At 44.4% G+C, this 22,535-nt stretch overlaps 1 protein-coding gene across 5 annotated transcripts; it reads right to left on the bottom strand.

Annotated features, from left to right (window-relative positions):
* Positions 1 to 1,680: 1,680 nt before the first annotated feature.
* Positions 1,681 to 20,732, bottom strand: LOC147888571 (U-box domain-containing protein 4-like). 5 transcript variants are annotated; one of them, XR_015543072.1, is made up of 7 exons: positions 20,024 to 20,732; positions 7,589 to 7,858; positions 7,336 to 7,452; positions 3,343 to 5,394; positions 2,575 to 2,760; positions 2,415 to 2,476; positions 1,681 to 2,322 (listed from the first exon to the last, which is right to left on the bottom strand). XR_015543072.1 is itself a non-coding variant. In XM_087393051.1 (7 exons), the coding sequence occupies exons 2-6, from the start codon at positions 7,853 to 7,855 to the stop codon at positions 2,461 to 2,463; spliced, it is 2,556 nt and encodes an 851-aa protein (XP_087249177.1). In that variant the 5' UTR covers positions 7,856 to 7,858; positions 20,024 to 20,732; the 3' UTR covers positions 1,681 to 2,322; positions 2,415 to 2,460. The 5 variants fall into 5 exon arrangements, 3 of the variants coding, with proteins under 3 accessions (XP_087249177.1, XP_087249176.1, XP_087249178.1); XM_087393051.1 differs by having other exon boundaries at positions 2,657 to 2,760; XR_015543071.1 differs by having other exon boundaries at positions 1,681 to 2,476.
* Positions 20,733 to 22,535: the final 1,803 nt, after the last annotated feature.

Below are 22,535 nucleotides of genomic sequence, written 5' to 3' on the forward strand. Positions count from 1 at the left end.
TTGTAGTGGTTGTTTCCCTTGACACACCATCTTAATGTAAATAGTCCTACCTAGTTTATAAGCTATACTTTCTTCACTACAATGACATTCACAACAAGCACCCTAGGCAAATCTCTAATGAGCTTTTTCAGTTCTATATATTGTTGTAAAAACTGGAAGGCAGGTTTAGTTTGTGGGTAATGACCTACCATCAGCTAGTGGTAGCTACACTTGGACCACAAGCTTAGGGGTTGATGAAATTTGAATTAGTACTGTATACACTCTTCAAACGCTCACCTATGGGAAAGATTCCACTTCATGCATCCAAAATCCTCCAGACCCGAGACCCCTTCTCTGCAATAGAGCTCCACTCACCTTCATCCATTTTATGGGGGATACTCACACAACTTTTTCTGTTCTCTGACTTTTTGATAGGGTTTTTAATCTCCTATTGGCAAACATAATCACACAAAGTTCATCCTTACCACTAGGTATACTATCAAAAGCTATGTCCATCTTGATGTCAATCCTAGAAAATCATGAAATAGGATCCTTTTCGTTGCTTTCTGAATGAAAACTTTGTAGGAACGCATCTCTTATGTTCTCAATTCTTGAAATTTTTTACAAGAAAGTAACCATCTTATGTCACCTGCTGCAAACATACCGAAGATACAATACACATATAATCTCCTGTATTACAACCATTGATATTGCAAAATTCGGTAAGGAGATTGAGATTGCAAGTAACTAAAGGGATTGCCGTCCTTCTTCAGTGGTATCCTTGAAACTTGCTTAGACTGCATTATTAGGCTACATTTTAGTCTTTTGCTTAGACTGCATTATTAGGCTACATTTTAGTTGCTTGTGCATCTTGTGTTTGCTCGGTGATGCGCCCTGAATGTCAGATGTGAATTTCACCTTCATTGGAGCTGAGGTCTTAAATGCTGTAGGGTTCTTTGCCCTTTTTTTCCTCTTTTCTGTTTGTGCTCGGCTCCTAGTGAGTATGGTCCAATTCTTTAGCCAGGCCATAGTCCTCCATTTAGGGGTGGGAAGCAAATCCACAAAGAGGAAATGGCCAGTCATGCAAAGAGGGGGGTCAGGGGTGGCGGGGACGTGGAGAGGGGGCTGCAAACACCAATAGCCACCTCAAGCTGCCAATGGGCAGCAAAGTTAGGGGTATTGACCAAAGGCCCTGACTGTGGCCTCAAGACTTACCAAACGAGCTCAAAGCCAGCTGTGAGCTGGTGTGAGCTGGTGAAAGGGAGGCAGACCAGGCAAGGCAGAAGCCTACAAAGGCCTTTGTGTTGAGTTTCGGTCAGACCTCTAGAAATGAAGGGCACATCAGTCTCAACGCAGGCTAGCACTCCAGAAGGCATAGACTAGTCAACAGTATGTTCATCCCAGTTAAAGTTCCATTTAGTCTCTCCCAAGCGAGCATTTCTTAGTAAAAAACTTGGAACATACACCCAACAGAGAATAAGAACCATCAGAATAGCTGCAGGCTGCAATTTCGAATTTACATTAAGTTCGCACGTCCAGTAATGCAATGAATCTAGTAGGATGTCCGAAGTCAGAATCTAAAACAAAACAAACAGGGCAGTTTTCATCTCATAACAATCACCTACCAGCTTGAAAACCATAGACTCATCACCGAAAGCAGGGATTAGCTAATATAAAATCCCACCAACATCATCAGCACTCCATGGTGGGTGTAAACCATGGTATAAACATCTCTGCCCTTTCACACCCCCAGAAACCCACATACACATTCATGTTGAAAGGCATCAACAGGGAATCGCCATTACTTCACAAGCATGGCACATAAGGATCCAAACATTTACATCTATATGATAAACAAGCTAAAAAGTTCTCGTTCAATAAACAGCACAAGATCCAAAACCCAAACTTTTTGCGAATGCAACAGAAAGAACCCTTTCAAAAACTCTCCAGTGAACTCTCTGTGCAAGGGGATACGAGAGATACCATGCTGTTGAATGAAAGGATGGATCACAATCCTCCAAAATAGAAGACTAAGAATTTTCAACAGCAATTCACCTAAAAGTGAACAGACTTGCGATGTAACACTTGCGAGCTCCCCTATGAAAAAACTACAATTTCATGCTCACCTTGATTTATAATACTAGATGGATTGGAGTGGCTAATGTAGAAATCTCTGTATGCACAGTCTCGAGCAATTACCATTGCTTCGACCTTAACTGACCAGATATGCTGAAATCTCCCTGCCCGGTAGACCCTCGGAACTTCTGAACTTTAAATTCAAAACTCAAGCCACCTTTGTAAATTGTACCGTGTTATATTAACAGCTGCTGCTTCCAGTGTTTCCTGAAGTGAAACCTAGCAGCATTTACAAATACCCCACACTATGCCACAGAAACATTTGAACGTACTGGTATAATGGAAAAGCATTGGCTTACCACCAAATTCTGCCTGCCTTAGCCACACCCTTTTGTGTATTACATTTTACGGGGTTTGAACCCTGAGGAAAAAAGTTTATGCACCCATCAAAAAGGTACCAGCAGTGCAAAGCACACACCCCAAAAACTCACCATAGTGCCTCTCTGTATATAAGCCTACCAGATTCGACTCCAGAGATGTACGCAGCTTTCACAGAACATCAAAATCATAATGCACACAAGTTCACCCAAGCACCCACTACCCATATGGCCTGGCGAATTGACGATGATCCACATGCCTTTCTGGACCACCCCGTCCAAGTACTGCTTGCCGTTGCTCTCTGAAATGCCGTAATAGAGCTGAAGCCTGGTAGCAAAAAGTGGAAGCGAAGAGAGAAGAACTTTGAGATTTTAATCTGGGAAATAAACAACCCTACTTAACAGAATCTCTCTCTAACTATAAAACTTTGGTCATGACTTATCTAAAAACAAAGAACGCAATGGTAAACTTATATCTCTAGATGAGTCCATGGACGTGTTCAAGCTTCTCCTCTAAAAACAAGACAAAGTGTATTTTAACACCATGATTACTCAAGTCTATCTGTCTAACTTCAAAACTACTTAAGACTCCTACACACATGGCCCCGTGTACAAATGCAGCAAGACAAGCATGAAGTCCCATTTGGAATAAACTGTATAGCAAAGTGTGGAAACACTGGCCAATACAATATTGAGGCCGCTATTATTTGCTGCTAGGATTGACATGAGGAAGTCAAGACTGGACCTATAAGAGAATTCTGAATGCATGCTTTTAACTGTAATTGTATGTAGGAGACTCAGGCATATCAGGAAGATAACTCTTTAACCAAAATGATAATCAACCCTTCTAAAATGCCAGCATATGCCACAGTTGCTTGACAGGCAATGATTTCCAGAAGACAAAACTAACCTTCTCTTTCGCACGTGCTGTACCAGATTGTGATAATGCAACCAGAGGAGGAATGGCCCCTTCTTGTAAAACCATAGCACGAAACTTATGATTATTTGTACACAAATGCAGTAAGGCAGCTGCTGCGTTCTCTTTCCCCCTCTGAGACCCCAATTCCACCACTTCCACTAAAGCCGGAATACCGCCTTCTTCACCAATTGCAGACCTGCCTTCTGTTATCGTTGCAAGATTTGCTAAAACAGCCACTGCCTTGTCTACCATACCGGCAGCAGGATCAGACATCAGTTCCACCAATGGCCTGATTGCTCTGGCACCCACAATCCTAGCTTTATTTTCATGATGTATTGACAAATTAAATAAAGCGGTTGCTGCATCTTTTTTTCCTCGAGGAGTACCATGCATAAGAAGGTCCACCAACGGTGGTATCGCACCAGACTGCCCAATGGCCATCTTATTTTCATCCATGACTGACAGGCTGAAAAGAGTGGCTGCTGCATTCTCCTTGGCCTCGGAATTCCCTACCCTTAGCACATTCACAAGGGGATCAATAGCACCAGCAGCAGCAATCTCATTCTTGTTGTTGTCATTGATGGATAAATTTAGTAAAGCCGTCACAGCATTTTCTTGAGTCTGTGGATCGGTAGAACCTAACAATGTGACCAAAGGCCTAATTGCACCACAGTTGGCGATGAGTATTCTATTATCCACACTGTGTTTTGCAAGAAGCCTCAGCTTTGTTGCTGCACCCCTCTGCACATCGATGGAGCTGACTTGTAGATCCTCTACAAGCCGTGAAAGAGTCACTTGTGAATCATTTTCAATGGTGTCAGCTGCTCCTGCATTTGGGGACATTGAAGTCCTTGGTATATTGACATCAGAACCTCCCTCTCTTCTTCTCCAGGACCCTTGAACTCCGTTTCTGTTTAGCATAACTGGAGTTCCATAAGCTTCTTGATTGGCAGACCCACAAGAAGATGAAACAGCATACCTCTGCAGTTCCCCTGACACATCACTAGGGCACGAGAAACCATCAACACTCTGAGCAGCCTCTGTGACATTTTCATCAAGTGCTGTTGTAATAAATAAATCATCTGCACTGGAAGCAAGACTTGAACTTGAAGTATTTCGACTATGAATATGTATAGAAGCATCATGATGATCCCCATTCCTACTGACTGTTGACAGGAACCTCCCATTTACATCACCGTTTTGAAGAGGACGAGGGTTGTCCTGGGCAAATGTACTTATTCCCTCCCCTCCAAGAGCATGCCCAGCCCTTCCTGCATCTGCATCATGGTCTTCAAAAACCGTGGAATGTGTGCTTCCAACTAGTCTTTCAGATGTTCGGTTTCCCAATATAAGCACAGCATGTCCATCCCTTGTTCGAAAAGATGCCAAATTTTCCTGCACGTGTCCACAATCAGTTGGCCTGGAACTCGTTTCTGTGAGTGATGATACTGACCCTGCCTGCACAGCAAGACTGGCTGGTTCAGGGAAAGAAACATTATTTGCCTCACACCAATTGGCAATAAGGGCTTTTACAGTGTAATTGGGTATGAGAGTTGTATGGCTCAAAGTTTGTCTGGTTTTCGGGCAAGTAGTGTTGCCTTGATCCAGCCATTGTTGAATATACCCTCTTTCATATGTCTGCCCAGAGGCAACTATCACTGGATCCGACATCAACTCCAGCGATAAGGGGCATCGAAAATCAGCTGGTACAGGTATTCCTCCAAACTCTACCTGCGCCTGCTTTTGTTCTGCTAAATCATCCCCCATTTGAGTTACCAAAATAATAAGCTGGTTGATAAATTCTTCTTCATGCTTATCCTTTTCAACCCTGACGTTTTCTCTCTCCTTTTCAAGAAGTGAGGCCTCTCTTAAAATTTCCTGATTCAACTTCAAATGAAATTTTGATGCTATATCAGCAAGCTTGTCATGGCCAATTTTCATCCCATCTCTTAGCTCTCTTAAAACCACCTCAATTTCTTTTGCCAGTTCTTCCTCATCCATACTAAATGTTGCTCCACGGAGTTCTGAGACGCACTTTTCGACCTGAAAATAGCAGTCAAAACTATCAAATACAGGCATCCAAATCTGTTTTGAATCAGAATACCTTCCAAAAACAGGATGCCAACTTGAAGTGCACAAATTGTTTTAGTTAAAACCCAGAGGGTCGATGGATCAATCTCGTGAAACAAAGCAGAGAGTGCCAGAGACTGCTCAAAAGGCTCAGTAATTATCTAAACGAAACAGTGTAGTAGAGAATTTTTCTTAATCCTTAAATATGAACCACAGATTATTTCAGCTATACAAAAGTATACCTTCATAAGACTAGAGCACATGCAATCTTACAAAATTAAAATTTTTTATAGAACAAGCAAACGAACAAAGGAAAGAAGAGAGTTTGTAAGCAACTTTAGACAAAATAAGAGCAAATACAAAAATAATAAATAATAAAAACTTAGTAAGCAAAGCTTCTCATCAGTACCCAAGCATAAGCTGTCATCTGGGTTTCGAAAGATTCTAGAATCTATTCGGTATAAAAGTTTCCAAGATTGCCGCACTATCCACCCTAGCCTTGGCAATGTTGTATACGTTGACAGCCAAAGACAGGCTGCCATGTGTCGAAGGATGTGCCGAGTAGGGGGGGGGGGGGGGGGGTCCCACTCCCCCGCCTCCTAGCCATGCAAGGTCCCCTCTCCCAAAAAATCTCGGGAGAGATGACAGGAGGGTCTTCAAATAAGCCTTTATATGCAAGGCCACTAAGGCCCCACTATTACTTATGGGATTAGTATCCAAATGCCATGTGTCCTGCAGTGCATAGCCCGTCAATTAACTATGCTTCATTTAGGCCCAACGGAGGGGTGAAGGCCACCACCACCAACACCCCCCTATGGACAAACCCCGGGGTACAACTGACCAAACCAAAGGAGATCCCCGACCAAATCAAGGTGCGGTCAACCAAATAGCCACGTGAGACAAACCAAAGTCCATGCAAGCAAACAACGACCAGTCAACCACGGGTAGCTGCCGCCAAAGACCACAGGGAGAGCCACCACATGAGCATTCTAGAAATCCACCGGTGCCGCAGTAATGTCGAATCACGTCGCCCTATAAAGTTGCTGCATGGATCGTGACAAATCTGCTGCAACTGTCGCTCACGCAACGGCCGCACCACCGCAGTCTGCAACTGCTCTGATACCATGTTGGCAGCCGAAGACAGGCTACCACATGTCGAAGTATGCGCCAAGTACGGGGGATCCCACTCCCCACCTCCTAGCCACACAAGGTCCCCCTCTCCTCCCAAAAAATCCCAGGAGGGATGAGAGGAGGGTCTTCAAATAAGCAAGGCCACTAAGGCCACACTATTACTTATGGGATTAGTATCCAAATGCCACGTGTTCTGCAGCGCATAGCCCGTCAATTAACCATGCTTCATTAAGGCCCAACCAAGGGATGAAGGCCACCACCTCCAACTGTATAGAGGCATTTGCATCAGCATGCAACACTTGGCAAACTATTACCCCAATCTCTCATGTACACTCTTTTCCCAGCAAAAAACAAAAGAGTGTACATGAGAGATTAGGGTAACAGTTGGCCAAGTCTTGCATGTTGCTGCAAATGCCTCTATAGCAAAACTGCCAAGGCTAGGGTGGATAATGTGGCAATCTAGAAAAGTTTTGTACAGTACAGGGACAGGCATATGTGAAAAGAAGCTGGTCATTGCCAAATCATATCGTTTTCCTATAGTAAATGGGGAAGACAGAATCCCTCTAAATTACTAAGAAGCATCGCCTTGTTCCACAGTATACAAGCCTTGAGCAATGAGCACTGAAAGCAGTATTTTGCCAGGATGTCTTCCCCTCGTTTTATCAACTAACAAACTAACATTATTTGACCAGTAGAAAGGAAAGTAGATACTAAATTACAGCATATTCCAAGAGGTCAACAAAGACATAGTACAAAGGACCCACTTTACAGTGCAAAACTTACCTGCTCTTGAGTATTCTCTGTTAGTTCGAGCGCTCCCAAAGGCAACGAACTCACATAGGTCTCTATCTCCAAAGAAAGCACCTGGAATTTCTGAACAAATTTCTGGCCCCGCAATACCTGTATTTCCTTCCTGTTAGGTGACTGCAAATACTTTGATGTTTTCAAAAAAGAATTTGCAGCTTTTTCCAACTGCTAATTTGTATATGTCAGGTCAACAATAATGAAACAGACTAAATAAATTGTTTTAAAATACCAGATAGAGTCTGGTAGTTTTCCCCCCACATCTCTCAATAAGATCTTTGGCCCTGAGAAGAACAGACTCCAATCCTTGAAATGATGTGATAGCTCCTCCAACTATAGGCGTTCTTGAATCCTGAACTTCAACTATTAGTGGTGATAGATTCTTGATGGATGCAGCCAAAACCTGACAGTTCTTTTTATGAAAAACAACTTTCTCTGCTGCCGATGAAATTGCCTGAATTAAATGAGATAACTTCACTAACATTTGTGTAGGATCCATGCCCTGCAAGAAAACATATTACGAATTAGTTAGTGAAAGCATGCAAATTTTTCAAACTAAATTTTACACTACTCCTTTGTCAAAGCAAGGACCAAGGTTTGGAAAGGTTTGGAAAGAAAGCTTTGTGAAGGACAGACTTCTACGTCACAAATTGAAACATTGAACCTCATTACATTATATTGAAAGCCATACTGCTTTTCCAAAAAACATAGCTCTTCATGGATGATGTCATCCCTCATTTAAGGAAAGGTTTTACAAATATTTTAAAAGATTGTTCTAAATGAAAGATCTAATAAATAATCAATGTAAATATCATTTATCCACATTTACTCCTGCTTTACCTTACATTCGATCTTTTTATAACTTCTGAGTCTAGCAACCTAAGGAGGTTTAATTAGGACTGGTAATATACAAGTGTTAATCTCAACTCTATAGCTATAACTGTAACTGGTTGTTCGCATGTGTGGAGCAATAGGGATAATAGTTTGGCTGTTTCACATAAAGGACAGAGGTGAAAACAAGAAGGGGCGTTACCATGGCATGCCATTTCTCCTTCCTTGAACAAGGGAACACCGTTCCAACAAAGCCTGCATTTCCAGAACGCCGTTACTCTCTGGTACACCAAGAAAGTGTTCCGGAATGCTGTGTTCACCCCTAGGTATTTGCAATTTTGCTTTTTCAATCCTACTACTTGCCTTATCTGGCCTCCAGTCTAGTCCCACTCCTAAGCTCTCCCAGCCTCTTTTACCTCCATTCACTCCTACCTTGATCTCTACTCGAGTTTAGAGTTGCAAAAGTGAAAATGTTCTGCATATTTTGGTATATATTTCTGTCATAAAAACGTGAGTTTCCAGCCCTTTCCTCCACATTGAACCTTGCTAAATGCATCTAAGGATGGGAAAATGCCACATGGCATTCCCTCCCCCCTTTCATTTGCCCCTTGCCCCCTCTCATCTTCAGGTGTCCTGTTTACTATGAGATCCGAGGGCATTTTTACTGCTCTTCAGAGATAGTTATGGGATGTTGGCCCGTGTCCTCTCCTACCTAGACCAGCGATGCTTGGGTGGTTTCATTCGTGAGATGCTCAGACACCGCGATAGGATACTCCGAGCACCGAGACAGGAGCAGACTTCTCCCTCGATTGATACCTCTCAGAGCTCTTATCACAGAGTTCTTTCAGCCAAATCACATAGACCCCCACGAGGCAAGACCTCGACATGACCGTGACCCGGAGCCTGTGACCCGACAGCTCAAACAGAGGATTGACTCACAAATCACACTTGGGGACATCCCCTCCTTGTTTAGGGTCGGAGCCCGACTGACGGGGGTCACAATGGCCTTGGTTAGACGCAGAGCTACGACCAGGAGACGTACCAGGACTGCACCCTTGAGGGGGCGACAGTGTTCTATTGCTGACCTCATGCCTCCACTTCCACAGCCTCATCCATCCTGATGTCCTGTTGCTAACGATGATGATGATGATGGTTATGATGATATCGACGATGATGCTGAGATTGATATATATATATATTCAAGACATGACTATGTTGTACTTAGGACTTAGTACTGCCATTTTGCATTTTTTAGCATTCTGCATTGGTGTGGATGCTCGTTTAGTGTCACGATCTGTGACATATTCCTTTCTCTATATCTTAAGACTTATGGATGGTTTGATGAATGGACACTTGTGGAAGGGTATGTCCTTTCGACAAGACACTTCCTATGAGGCACAACCCTTCACAAGAGACATTCTATTGAAGAGACACTCCCATTGTAATGTACCCTCTCATCAAGGGTCACACCCTTCACAAGGGGTACACACCTCTTCATGCACATACACTTTGGAGTACACACCTTTTCATGTGTGACTCTTCACTCTCTATATAAGAGAGGCCCAACTGTATGGATGACACACTAAAAGCACTCAAGCAATACAAATATTCCTTGTTCTCTGCTATTTTCAGTCTTCTTTCTGTTCCTTAGCACATTTCTAAATATAGTAAATCTAGGATTTCTATCAGTGGTATCAGAGCAAATTTCGCTCTTGCCTGTAGGAAATGCCCCCCACCTTCTAGCGCCTATCTGATACATCTTTTTCTGCTAGAAGGATATCCACGCACGTTGTGCATGGAAGAGATGGAGAGAATGAGCATAAAAATTTTTAGCGCCAACCCCACCTAAAGTCATCAGTGGCCTCTCCGTTTCCCTCACATCACGAGTTGATGTGAATGGACACGACAAAAATCGTGTCTTTTGATGTGCTTGGGCTGTCCCAAAACCAAGGGACGCACCTTTTCCACCATCGGACAAACCTTTTGATGAAGAGTTTCTGACTCCTCACCCAAGGGACACACCCCATCGTGAAAAAAAGGACATCTTTTCATGTGGGGACACCCCATCGTGGAAAAAAGGACATCTTTTCGTGTGGGGACACCCCTTTTTAAAGCAGGGTCACACCCCTTCATAAAAAGGTACACCTATTCCAAGGGTCACACCCCTTAAAATAGGCACACCCTTTGGCACCAAGCACCACCCTACAAAAGGGTACCTAGAGGGCCTAAAAAGGGCAACCAGCCCTAAACCTAAGGCCCAACTCAAGACTAACCTTAAGTTCAAGTAACCCAGCCTTTAATTTTTGGGAAAAGCAATGCCTAGTAGTTATTGCAACCTTCGTAAATCGGTTTTTGGCATCTCGTAAGTCGCGCTTTCTTCTCAAAAGTAGCGCCTACTGTTCCGTACAGTCTATTCATGTCGATTCTGCCCCTCCCTTGCCGATTTCTTCTTGCCAGCCCACGCCAAGCCCACTTCAAGCTTGCCGTTTTCTGTTTGCAGCCTTGTGCTCAGCCTTTGGCGGCCTTCCATAGTCACGCCAATTATGCCCTCAGCCTTCTATCTGTTCGCCAGCCTCTGCTCAGCCATGGATGCGTTCCATCACCCTGACGAGTGACAGCCTGATGCCCATCTCTGCATAGCCTGCTAGATCTCTTCACCTCGCCATCTCAGCCTGCGAACAGAGGCCTTGTTGTTCAGCAAATTCCCTCAGCCAGCCCCTCTTGTACAAGAAAACCTCGCCTCTACACAACATATCGAGATCCTGTGTGGTTCGTGGTTTTGCTGGCAACATCTTTCTGCCCACAACCGGACTGTTTGGTCGCTGAATCGCCTCCCTCTACAGCAAACCCTAATTTCGAAACTTGAAGCCTAACATCAGGACCTCCTTCAACTCGCTATTGATGCTGTACTTTTTCCAGCCCAAAGCCCACCGCTGGTACACGCTTTTCAGCACAATCGGGCACTCTAATCTATTCCAGGTGGATTCTTTCCATTCTATTTCTAAGGATTCTCTTTCATTTTGTTATTTGCCGCTCATTATCAAATTACAGCAAATGAAAGCCTCCTCCTTAAAGCATGGAAACCCCTGGTAATGCCTCAGTCCCTTCTAGGACACCTCAGGCATCATCTATCACACAATATCGTGTTCAGATTGCACAACCAGCCCATTTCGGAGCTTTTGCATCGTGGGTCTTGTATGTCATGTGCCCTTCCAGTGACTTGGACCACATCCTATACCTTATGCGTGAGGCACCTCAATTACATTACTTCCTAAGCACAGTCCAGGTTGTGTTTCACGAGACACGTAGATACCCAGAACCCAATATTCCTCATGAGTTTGCTGTCCATCTTTGGAGAGACTTTTACCCCTCAGCTTCAACATCTCCAGGGTACTCTCCACCTCCTTCAGCTCCCAGATATCCTCCTGCACAGGTTGTACCTTCCCCAAGATAGTATTTACACTCTGAAGGTACTCCTCCTCTTGGATATCCTCCACTCCCGACAGCAGCTCCTTATCCCTTCTCAGATCTGTGGACTCTGCAACCTACCCCTGTACTCTCACGAGCAGTAACACCCACTTCAGCATCACCAGTGTTCCCTCAGACAGGACCTCCTTTACCAGATTTCCACGGGTGGTTCCATCCTGCCTCGCCTGCCTCCTCCAACATGAGCAACCTCAGGGAGCAGCCCAGATCTTCTTCCAGGAATGGTACAAACTAGAGCGCAGGTTCGTGCTCTCCTCACAAGGACCTCAGATATGTCGCAACGCTCCATGCAACCTCTCCGGAAATCAGCGACTCAAGTCCAAAAAAGACCCCTGAAGTCAACTTACAAGGCGAAGCACTACTTCAACTTCAAATTTCCCAGCTTCAGGACAGCATCTCTGACTTGGTCCAGAAAGTCCAACGACTCCAAGATTCTCGCAGTACCACACATACAGAGGATGACGTGACACCACCGGACGACTATGTGGACTCGTTCCCACCTGAGGTAAACTGATGATGATTGCCTTCATGCTTTCATCTCAGGCCTAAACCCCTCGTTACGCATTGATGTCCTCAAAGCAAACATCACCACCACAGCTGGCGCTATTGCTTACGCAGAGCGCATTACCGATTTCCAAAACACAGGGAAGCAAAGTGCTAATAGAACACAGAACTCTACTAAGATGCTCGCCCTCAAGATAACCCCAAGTTTAGAAAAAACTCGGGTAATCAAGGTCAGCGACAGTCTCAAGGTCCCCACAAGTCTCAGAAATCGTATGCTGGATCCTAACAGAAGCACTCCTCCAAGGATCGCGCCTCTTCTTCACAAAGTCATGACCGTCATCCCCAACATAAAGGTGCATCCACTGACAAGAAGAACAACTCCAGCACAAAAGGACTTTGTACCATCTGTACAGGCGACCATAGATGGTTCGATTGTCCCAAGCGACCAAAGCAAAATTCCAATATGGAACCTAGCACTTCCCAAACAGAAGATGCTACCCCAACACAAGACAAGAAAGGCAAAGCTGTTCGAATGGCAAATACCATCCACATGAGCCTTGCCAGCAACCCCGAACCTTCCCTGGCCACTCAAGTACTTTGTGTCCAAGGATCGATTCGTGGAACAATGGTCACTATCCTCATCGACAGTGGCTGCTCTCATAACTTCCTAGCTAGTTCTATGGTCGACAAACTTCGGTTGACCACCAGTCCTAGTCCCATGGACTATCAGATTGAGCTCGCAAATGGAACTACCTTCTTGTGCAACACCAAGATCAAAAACCTGTCTTTTCGCATCCAACATTATATGGACAAGTTGAACTTCGACATCATGCCTCTTTCTCAATACGATGTCATACTTGGACAACAATGGCTCTACGACTATGATCCATCAATCAGTTTTCGCAGCCATACTATCCAGGGCAAACTTATTGAGCTAACTGGTTCTAGGGACTCTCCTTCAACCCCAGTTGCCTCTGCCCTACAAGTAAAGAAGTGGGTTCGTAAACGGTAAGTAAAGACTTCACTTCTGTTGCTTACGGCAGTAGAGGAGACACCAACAAAGGATCCTCCTGAATACCTCAACCAACCTTTTTTCCAGCCCTACCTGGATATTTTTCCACAGGAATTGCCAAAGCAATTACCACCTCGACGACCAGTGGATCACCCAATCGAACTTATTCCTGGCAGTAATCCACCGTCGAAACCTCCTTATCAGGTTTCTTACACTCAAAATGAAGAAATCCAAAGACAGGTGACCGAACTACTCGACAAAGGTCACATTCGGCCCAGTCGCAGCCCTTTCGGATCTCCTGTACTACTTGTAGAAAAAAAGAATAAGTCAATGCGCCTCTGCATCGACTACCGAGCCCTCAACAAGCTCACTATCAAAAACAAGTATCCATTGCCTCGCGTCGATGACCTCTTCGATCAACTTCTACACGCAACACAATTCTCAAAGATTGATCTTCGTTCAGGTTATCATCAAATTCGCATACGAGAAGGCGATGAGTACAAGACAGCTTTTCGAACAAAGTATGGACACTATAAATGTTTGGTCATGCCTTTTGGGTTAAACAATGCCCCGGCCACATTCATGACACTAATGAACGACATCTTCAGGCCTTTCCTCGATAAGTTAGTCATCGTTTACCTCGATGACATCCTTGTTTTCAGCAAATCCCTAGTTTTTGAAGTTCTCTGCGCAAATTCTCTCTACATCAACGTTGAGAAGAGTGAGTTCTTCAAGACCCAACTCGAATATTTAGGACATGTTATTTCAGCTCAAGGCATCTCTGTGGATCCCAAGAAGGTCGACGTAATCCGAAACTGACCTACTCCTAAGAATGTTCATGATGTCCGCTCTTTTCTCAGATTGGCAAACTTCTACCATACAAAGGTCTATCAGTTTTTTGAAATCGCAGCTCCTATGTCCGAATTATTGAAAAGCACAACAATTTTTCAGTGGCTTCCCGAAACAAAGTATAGTTTCCAACAACTCAAGCAAGCACTCACTACCACACCAGTTATGGCTATTGCTGACCCAACCTTCCATTTGAGGTCATGACCGACACTTCCGACATTGCTACAGGAGCAGTCTTGATGCAAGAAGGCAGAGTTATTGCTTTTGACAGCCATAAACATTCCGATATCCAAACCCGATACCCGGTTTATGATAAGGAGTTTCTTGCCGTTGTACATGCTTATCGCTCTTGGAAACATTATCTCATGGGAGCCGACTCGGTGGTCAAGACAGACCATCACTCTCTAAAGTATATCTTTACTCAGCCAGTCATGAACGCTCGACAAGCACGCTGGGTTGAGTTTCTGGCCAACTTTCACATGACCATTGAGTACATTCCAGGACTACGCGATGTAGTTGCAGATGCTCTCAGCAGGTTAACTCTAGCATCAGCTATGGTAATCTCTACATTATCTGTGGATGTTCCGAATTCATTCAAAGGGAAGTATTTCAATGATAAAGACTTCGGCACAGCAGTACAAGTTCTTTCAAAAGATCAACCTTCGACTTTCGAACAGAAGATTTTCTCATCCTATTCTTATACGGACGACCTTCTGTATTATCAAGATCGCGTCTGTGTACCACATGACAAGGATGTTCGACGTCTTTTGTTAAAAGAGCATCATGTAGTTCCTTATGCTGCCCATCCAGGCATCAACAAGACTTATAGGTTACTCAGTGCAACATACTACTGGCCTCAGATGAAAAGCGACGTCATCAAAATGGTTACATCTTGCTTATCTTGTCAACAAATGAAAGCAAGCCGACGACTTCCAGCAGGACTTCTTCAGCCTCTTCCAGTTCCAACTGAAAGGTGGGAAAGTATTTCCATGGATTTCATTACAACACTACCACGATCCTCCAGAGGTAACACTCAAATTATGGTAATTGTTGATCGATTGTCCAAAATGGCACACTTTGCTGCTTGCACAAGAAATGCACAGGCTCCGGACATCGCCAAACTCTTCATACAACACATCTTCCGACACCATGGATTGCCCAAGAATATCCGACAGAGATCCTAAGTTTACCATTCACTTTTGGATTTCACTGTTCGAATCTTTGGGTACAACTCTGCTGTTCAGTTCCGCCTACCACCCAGAATCAGATGGCCAAACTAAAAGAGTCAACTAAGTTCTGGAAGAAATGCTTCGACATTATATTCAGTCACGCCTAGCAGCTTGGAAAGAGTATCTACCACTCCTTGAGTTTGCGTATAATAACTCTTTCCATAGTGCCATCAGCATGACTCCATTCCAAGCAGCTTATGGGCACACTCCGATCGTACCAACGATTTTTGTACTTCAACATCGAGTGGCCCTAGCTGATCAACTGGTTCAAGAAATGCAAGACATTCTACTCCAAGTCAGGGATCATATGCGAAAAGCGCAAGAGCAGTATCAACGGTCTGCCAACAAACATAGACGTCACCTAGAATTTGACACTGATGACATGGTGCTATTATTTGTAGCCCCACATCGCTATAAGACGATTAAGTCTGTGTTTCCTAAGTTGCAAACAAGATACTATGGACCTTTCCGGATCTTCAAGAAAAATTTACCTTTAAGTTACAAATTGGAATTACCACCATCATGGGGTAAAATCCATCCGACATTTCATATTTCTTGGCTAAAGTCGTACATTCCAAGCGATGAAGTAGTTCCTCCTGCAGGTGATTATGTCCCAGAAATCGAAGACGATTATGTTCTCCTTATTCCTGAGCGTATTCTGGACCATCGACAGCGAGAGACTCGACATCGATTTATCACGGAATTCCTTGTTCTTTGGCGCGATCTGGACGACTCCAACGCTACTTGGCAATCTAATGAAGACTTACAGCAGTACCCTGACATTTTACAGCAGTATTTTCAGAATTTACTGTGATATTTTCTACATAAGTTCATTATCTCCACCAGGGTCTTATTTTGAGTGGGAGGGGATGTCACGATCTGTGACGTATTCCTTTCTCTATATCTTAGACTTATGGATGGTTTGATGAATGGACACTTGTGGAAGGGTATGCCCTTTCGATGGGACACTTCCTATGAGGCACAACCCTTCACAAGAGACATTCTATTGAAGAGACACTCCCATTGTAATGTACCCTCTCATCAAGGGTCACACCCTTCACAAGGCATACACACCTCTTCATGCACATACACTTTGGAGTACACACCTTTTCACGTGTGACTCTTCACTCTCTATATAAGAGAGGCCCAATTGTATGGATGACACACTAAAAACACTCAAGCAATACAAATATTCCTTGTTCTCTGCTATTTTTAGTCTTTTTTGTGTTCCTTAGCACATTTCTAAATATAGTAAATCTAGGATTTCTTACATTTAGTAGCTCCACTACCACAACTCATTGTATCAGGTTTTTCACAGTCTCATAGACCCATCGGTCTTCCGAAGACTTTAATAAACTTTCTTTCTTTCTTTCTAGTGGGACCTTTTTAAAGTCGTAACCAATGAATTTGCCCCTTGCCCCCTCTAGTGGGACCTTTTTAAGACCCAACCAATGGCCAACTTTGGATCCTAAGGTTCTTTGGGCCCCTCTTGGCCCTGGACGTTTCATTTGCCCCCAAGGCACAAATGCTAGGGATTCTACATCAAGCAACCCTTGACCTCGCTCTTTGTCTTCCCAAGGTCCTGCCCACATGCAGGCCAACATGCATGCGCCAAAAATCACACCCTCGTGACAATATACTTCACCTCCGCAAGATCTACCATTTTGATGAATTTACCAAAGGCACCCACGTGATCTGCAGACTACGTCTCCACCCTTCAATAATCTCCCATACTGCACATGCAACCACATGGCTCTGAATCTTATTGTTCCAAATGGGATGATTGGCCCCGTCCAATTTTATCTGCCTCACCAAAATTTGGAATGGGCACAGGAAATGCCGTGTTGCACTGAAAATTACTTCGAAGAATTACAAGATGACAAGCATATCACAATAGTGGCACTTTTTCTCTCTCCTTACTCTCCTCGTCAAAAGAGTCTCCATCCTCAGAAGCATCTTTGTCATTCTTCTTATTGGGCTCACTCTTTCCAAGTTTACCCTTCCCTTTGCTTGAAGTATTAAATGCCTTGCTTTTGCCATCATCATCATAAATCAGTTACCATGCCTACTCCTAAAGCAACACGAGACAAAGCACCTTGGTTAGAGATAGTGCCTCAACATCCCTTAGCACACAATACTTCACATACACAAGATCTACCGCATCTAGCCAATCGGCAGACTTAGCCTCCCCCCCTTCAATAAACTCCCATACTACACATGCATCTTATTCTTCCAAATGGGTAACTGGCACCATCCAATTTTATCTGCCTCACCACAATTTGGAATGGGCACAAGAAATGCCATGTTGCACTAAGAATTACTCCCAAAGCACATTGACCTAACTAGATAGGGTCACCTTCCTTGTCGAAGTCAGACTTTTTGTGAGAGCTTCCTTTGTAAAGTCTAACCTATTTTGGGTGCAATGAACGTTAAGCACTTTTGGCTTTCCTTACTGCTGTTCATATCTTCATAGATCTGAGCACTCTATGCGCTCCTTCCTGTGAACATGTAATGTACAAGCAAACCGTGGTGTTAAGTTTGAAGTTACATGGGAAAAGTCTTCCTCTACAATGTTAGGCACAGCTAGCCACGCTTTTCTAACATGGTACCGAAGCCAGTGGAGTGACATCATAGCCAAGTGAGGTGACTCCCTTGGCCGCCCTGTGGATTGTTGAGTCTGTCTATAGGACCAGTCAGCCAGCGCAGCAGGTTTTGGGGGGCGGCTGGGGGGGAGGGCACTATCCTCCATAAATAGATTGTGTTAGCCCTCAGGTCTCTTCATGGAATGCCACTGAGGAACACTGCGGCAGCCTGAGGGAGAGGAACAGATTTGAAGCAGATCTAAGGCTCTTCACTGAGGTACTTGGGCAGAAGAGTTGCTGCTGGTATAGAGCACTTGTGAGATTTTCCCTTTGTAAAGTCTGACCTTTTTTGGGTGCAATGAACATTGAGCACTTTCGGCTGTCCTTACTGCTGTTCATATCTTCATATTAAGTTTGAATCTACATGGGAAAAGTCACAGCTAACTATGCTTTTCTAACATGGTATCAGAGCCAATGGAGTGAGATCATAGCCAAGCAAGGTGACTCCCTTGGAGATCAAGCCCCTATAAGAGGCAGCGAACCCATCTGGTAGTGAAGTTGGCTGATGGCGGAACTACAGAACCCTTGGGAGTCCTTACTGGCATTAACATTAAAGTATTCGGATTCACGCACCCCGTCAGGTTTGTAGTCATGGACTTCACCCGACAGCCAGGATATGAGGCTATCCTAGGCAGACCCTTCTTACAAATGTCCGGGCTCATACAGGACTGGCGTACTGATAACATCTATTTGCGGCACGAGGAACAAATCAAGTGCTCTATACCAGCAGCAACTCTTCTGCCCATGTACCTCAGTGAATCTGCTCCAAATCTGTTCCTCAGTGGCATTCCAAGAAGAGACCTGAGGGCTAAAGCACTCTATTTGTGGAGGACAGTGCCCTCACCCCCCAGCTGCCGCCCAAAACCTGCTGTGCTGGCTGACTGGCCCTAAAGACAGACTGAAGAGTCCACAGGGCGGCCAAACAGTGACTCCCACATGGCAGGCGACCTGCCCACGCCCAAGCTGCCCTGTGGACTGGACTGGATGAAACAGTCTGTGAACGGCTAACCATGATTTCATTATCTTTATTAGTTAACATATCTAGATGAATCCAGGAACATGCCCAAACTCATCCTCTAAAACATAACACATAGTGCAGTTTCAATCTAACACTCACTATGTAGTCCATCAGACTACCATCATGAATGATAAGAGAGAGAGAGAGAGAGAGAGCATGCATAAGACATATCGCATCTTGCACACAACTGCTCTGCAGCAGAAGAATAAGAGTATTAGGGTTGGCATTGGCACCCACCAATGGGCCATTGTAGGATTCCCTCGATGGAGGGGCTGAATACATCTGCTAAATCCTCATGGGAGAGACTGGAGTGCTGACTATAGAGGCTAGGGTTTGCTGGTCATGGCTGAATCTGCCTATGGCAGATTGCTGAATACTGCTCCACATATGGAGAGGCTATGGTGGCTGCAGGGGCAGCTTGGGGAAGACTGATTGCTGCTGAAGCTGCTGGCTGAGATGCTGCACTGAGATGAGGCTGAATGAGGGCTGGATAGCAACCATAGACAACGTTGGTACAGGGCAACAAGGGAATGAAATATTGCAGATAGACGCACCATATCTTCCTGACACAGATATAGCCATTGCGGAGCTTTAATATGGAATTACTAACCAATACGTGGCCAGAGGAGATAACCCAGTGCTGATTTATAAGAGGCAGGAGTATCTCAATGAGAACATCTCACTCTTCAAGAGATTAATAATACGCATAACAAGGAGCAGCTCTAATAAGCTCGTAAGTAGAAACGGAGAGATGATTGAGAGACGTTGAGGATAGTAAGTTCCTCGTACATGGGTCTGCATAGGCATTTGGGCAGGCAAAAATGGCAGGATCCTACATAAAGTAAGCCTTGGAACACTGTGGTAGGGTCTTCTAGAAGGCACAGACCTTAGCAAGATTGGTCATGAGCTCAAGCACACTTAAAGTATACCATTGACAGCTGTCTGTCGAGCTCAACATGTAATCTTTAGTCCCATAAATCCTGTTGGGAAGAACGTTTATGATATATCCTCTCTCTCTCTCTCTCTCTCTCTCTCTCTCTCTCTCTCTCTCGTAAAAAAACATTCTCATCATTAACTTCAGGGATAGAAATCTCACCCGTGTACATGTAAGATACACCTCCGTCGCCACCGCACAGCCTCCAAATACAGAAGGATAAAGCTGTTCTGAAATAGTACTACAAAGCTACTCCTCGATATCAGCCACGAGATTCCCACATGTGCATCTACTCGTATAGCATTTCGATCTATACTTCCGTCGTACGAGCCTCCATGTCTGGGCTTCCCATGTAGCAGCGTTACATTGCAAGACTGGATCGAGACGGCTTCCAGCGGGACAATTGCGAAATGTGAGCATCGAAAGCCGAGCAAGACCGTAATTCTCGCACGGTCAGGGAGGGCGAAAATCTCACATACGGTAGGAAATCCTGCTGACCCAGAAGTTGAAGAAGGCCAAAGAGGGAGAAAATTTTAGGGCAAAGCAAATTAAACCAAACTCGACAAGAAATGGGATCGCCCAAAACGGAGCCACAGAGAGAGAGTAGGGAAGAGCCGAAGAGCGGAATGAGGCCGGAAAGGATTGCAGCAAACAAGGCGAGGAGGTGTGGGGAGCGGAGTCTGATCAGAAAGGGGGGAGAGAGAGAGAGAGAGAGAGAGAGAGAGAGGAGGATCTCCGGCTGCGGTGAGACAATTCTGCGCCACTCAACCCAAGATCTTGATGCTCGAAACGTCAAGAAGAAGAAGAAGGAAGACAAAAGGAGGAGGAGGAGGAAGGGGGGGAGCTGAGAGGTGAAAAGGGAGGATGGCTATGGCGATGGCGGAGTGTTCAGCGAGAACAAGCAGAAGAAGAAGAAAAAGAAGAAGAAGAAGAAGGTCCTTATACTTTGCGGATCTCAAATCCCCCCCTTATCCATTTAATCCCCCAGCATCAAATCCGCCCCCACTCCCACATGACCCCCCCCTTAACCGCGTGCGGGTCCCGGTCAACCCCCCTTTTGACTTCCGGACCACCACGTGGCAACTCCTCAGCCCCGCCGCCTTTTTTAATTTTTCGAAAATTGTGCCCCCTTTTTTTTCTCGTGGGAAAATTTTGCTATTTTCGGCTTTTTATTAGCAATCTTTTGTCACCCCTTTGATCTCACCTATAATAAATCTCTTTCTAGTACTTTTTTTGATTCTCGGCCTCCTCCTCGAGTCCTTGGCCTGCCAAAATTACAGCACCTCGGACTCCGTTCCATCTGGGTCGATGAGACTAAGGGCTCCACATTCTCCGCTCAATGGAGAGCACGGGTTCACTACCTCTTTGATTCTCTATTTAGAAGGGACGACGGAAACATAAAGAACGATTAGGTATGATTACTTCTAAGAAGATAACAGCAAAAACTTCTAGGAGGTGGGGATGGGCAACAAGTTTGGAATGCGGGAGGACAAGCCGCAAATTATAGAATCCTTTTGCATTCATCTTCTAGCCTTAGCGGGTACATTCACCCATGGCTCACTCAATTTTCACATACGTGAAGACAATAGAACACATATGATGGTTAGATACTAAACACATAAGTAAATTGTTCCCATACTTCAACATGCTCATTATGGGCTCCTTTTTCAAGCTCTTGAAATTTGAAAGCAAAAGCACAAGTATTGTAATTTGAGTGGGTATTACCATGACTCCCAGCCACCCAATAGCATAAACTTTTACAACGCTTACTCTTTCACATTTCATTCCCCAAGAGAGAAGCTTATTTCACTTTGTAAGTTCACAACACAATATAAAATTCGTTAGACAATTCCAAAGAAACTACCTCATCACATGAAACAAAAAACACACTCCTTGGCTAGGGGAGCAACCATTAAAATACCCACCTTAGCCATAGATACCCACCTTCTCCATATGAACAACCATTAGAAGAAACCATTAAATGTCAACCTTAGCCATAAGAGCTAACATTAAAAATCTTGCATTGCCATAGGAGCAAACACTACAATACACAACACATCACTATATATTACCAAGCAAGAACCCCAAAAAATATAGTACCCCTAGCTACTCAGTTGCCCTAGATAAGAGCACGCCCTCCAAGAGAGGACAACCCAACCCCTCGTGATGAAAGGAGCTCTATCCCCCACTCATATGGGAGCCCTACTTTTGATATTTAAAAGCAATTGCTACTACTCTCTCTCTCTCTCTCTCTCTCTCTCTCTCTCTCTCTCTCTCTCTCTCTCTCTCTCTCTCTCTCTCTCTCTCTCTCTCTCTCTCATAGACACACACACACACGGGGTTGTTTGAGAGTCCCTTTCAGCCTTATAGAGCAACCTAGTGCATGTTCCTCTATCTAGAAAACATATCACAGTGCATGCAACTCTTGACTTAGACATAACCATCTACTACATTTATTTCATCCTACAAGACTCATGATGATGCTTTTTGAGACTTGGTTGGAAACAACCACATCTAGAGTATCCTCGACACTTTTTGAGCAACACGTGCCCCCATGTGTTATAAACTTGTCTTTTTAGCAAGTACATTTAGCCACCCATAAAGTGAAAGCCATATATTATACTCCTTAATATTCAATGTTATGCTTGTCATGAGTACTTTGTATTTCTTTTAG

Source organism: Dipteris shenzhenensis, chromosome 21, assembly GCF_047967505.1.
Source record: "Dipteris shenzhenensis isolate YYH24624 ecotype China chromosome 21, Dip_SZ_1.0, whole genome shotgun sequence".
Lineage (NCBI taxonomy): Eukaryota > Viridiplantae > Streptophyta > Polypodiopsida > Gleicheniales > Dipteridaceae > Dipteris > Dipteris shenzhenensis.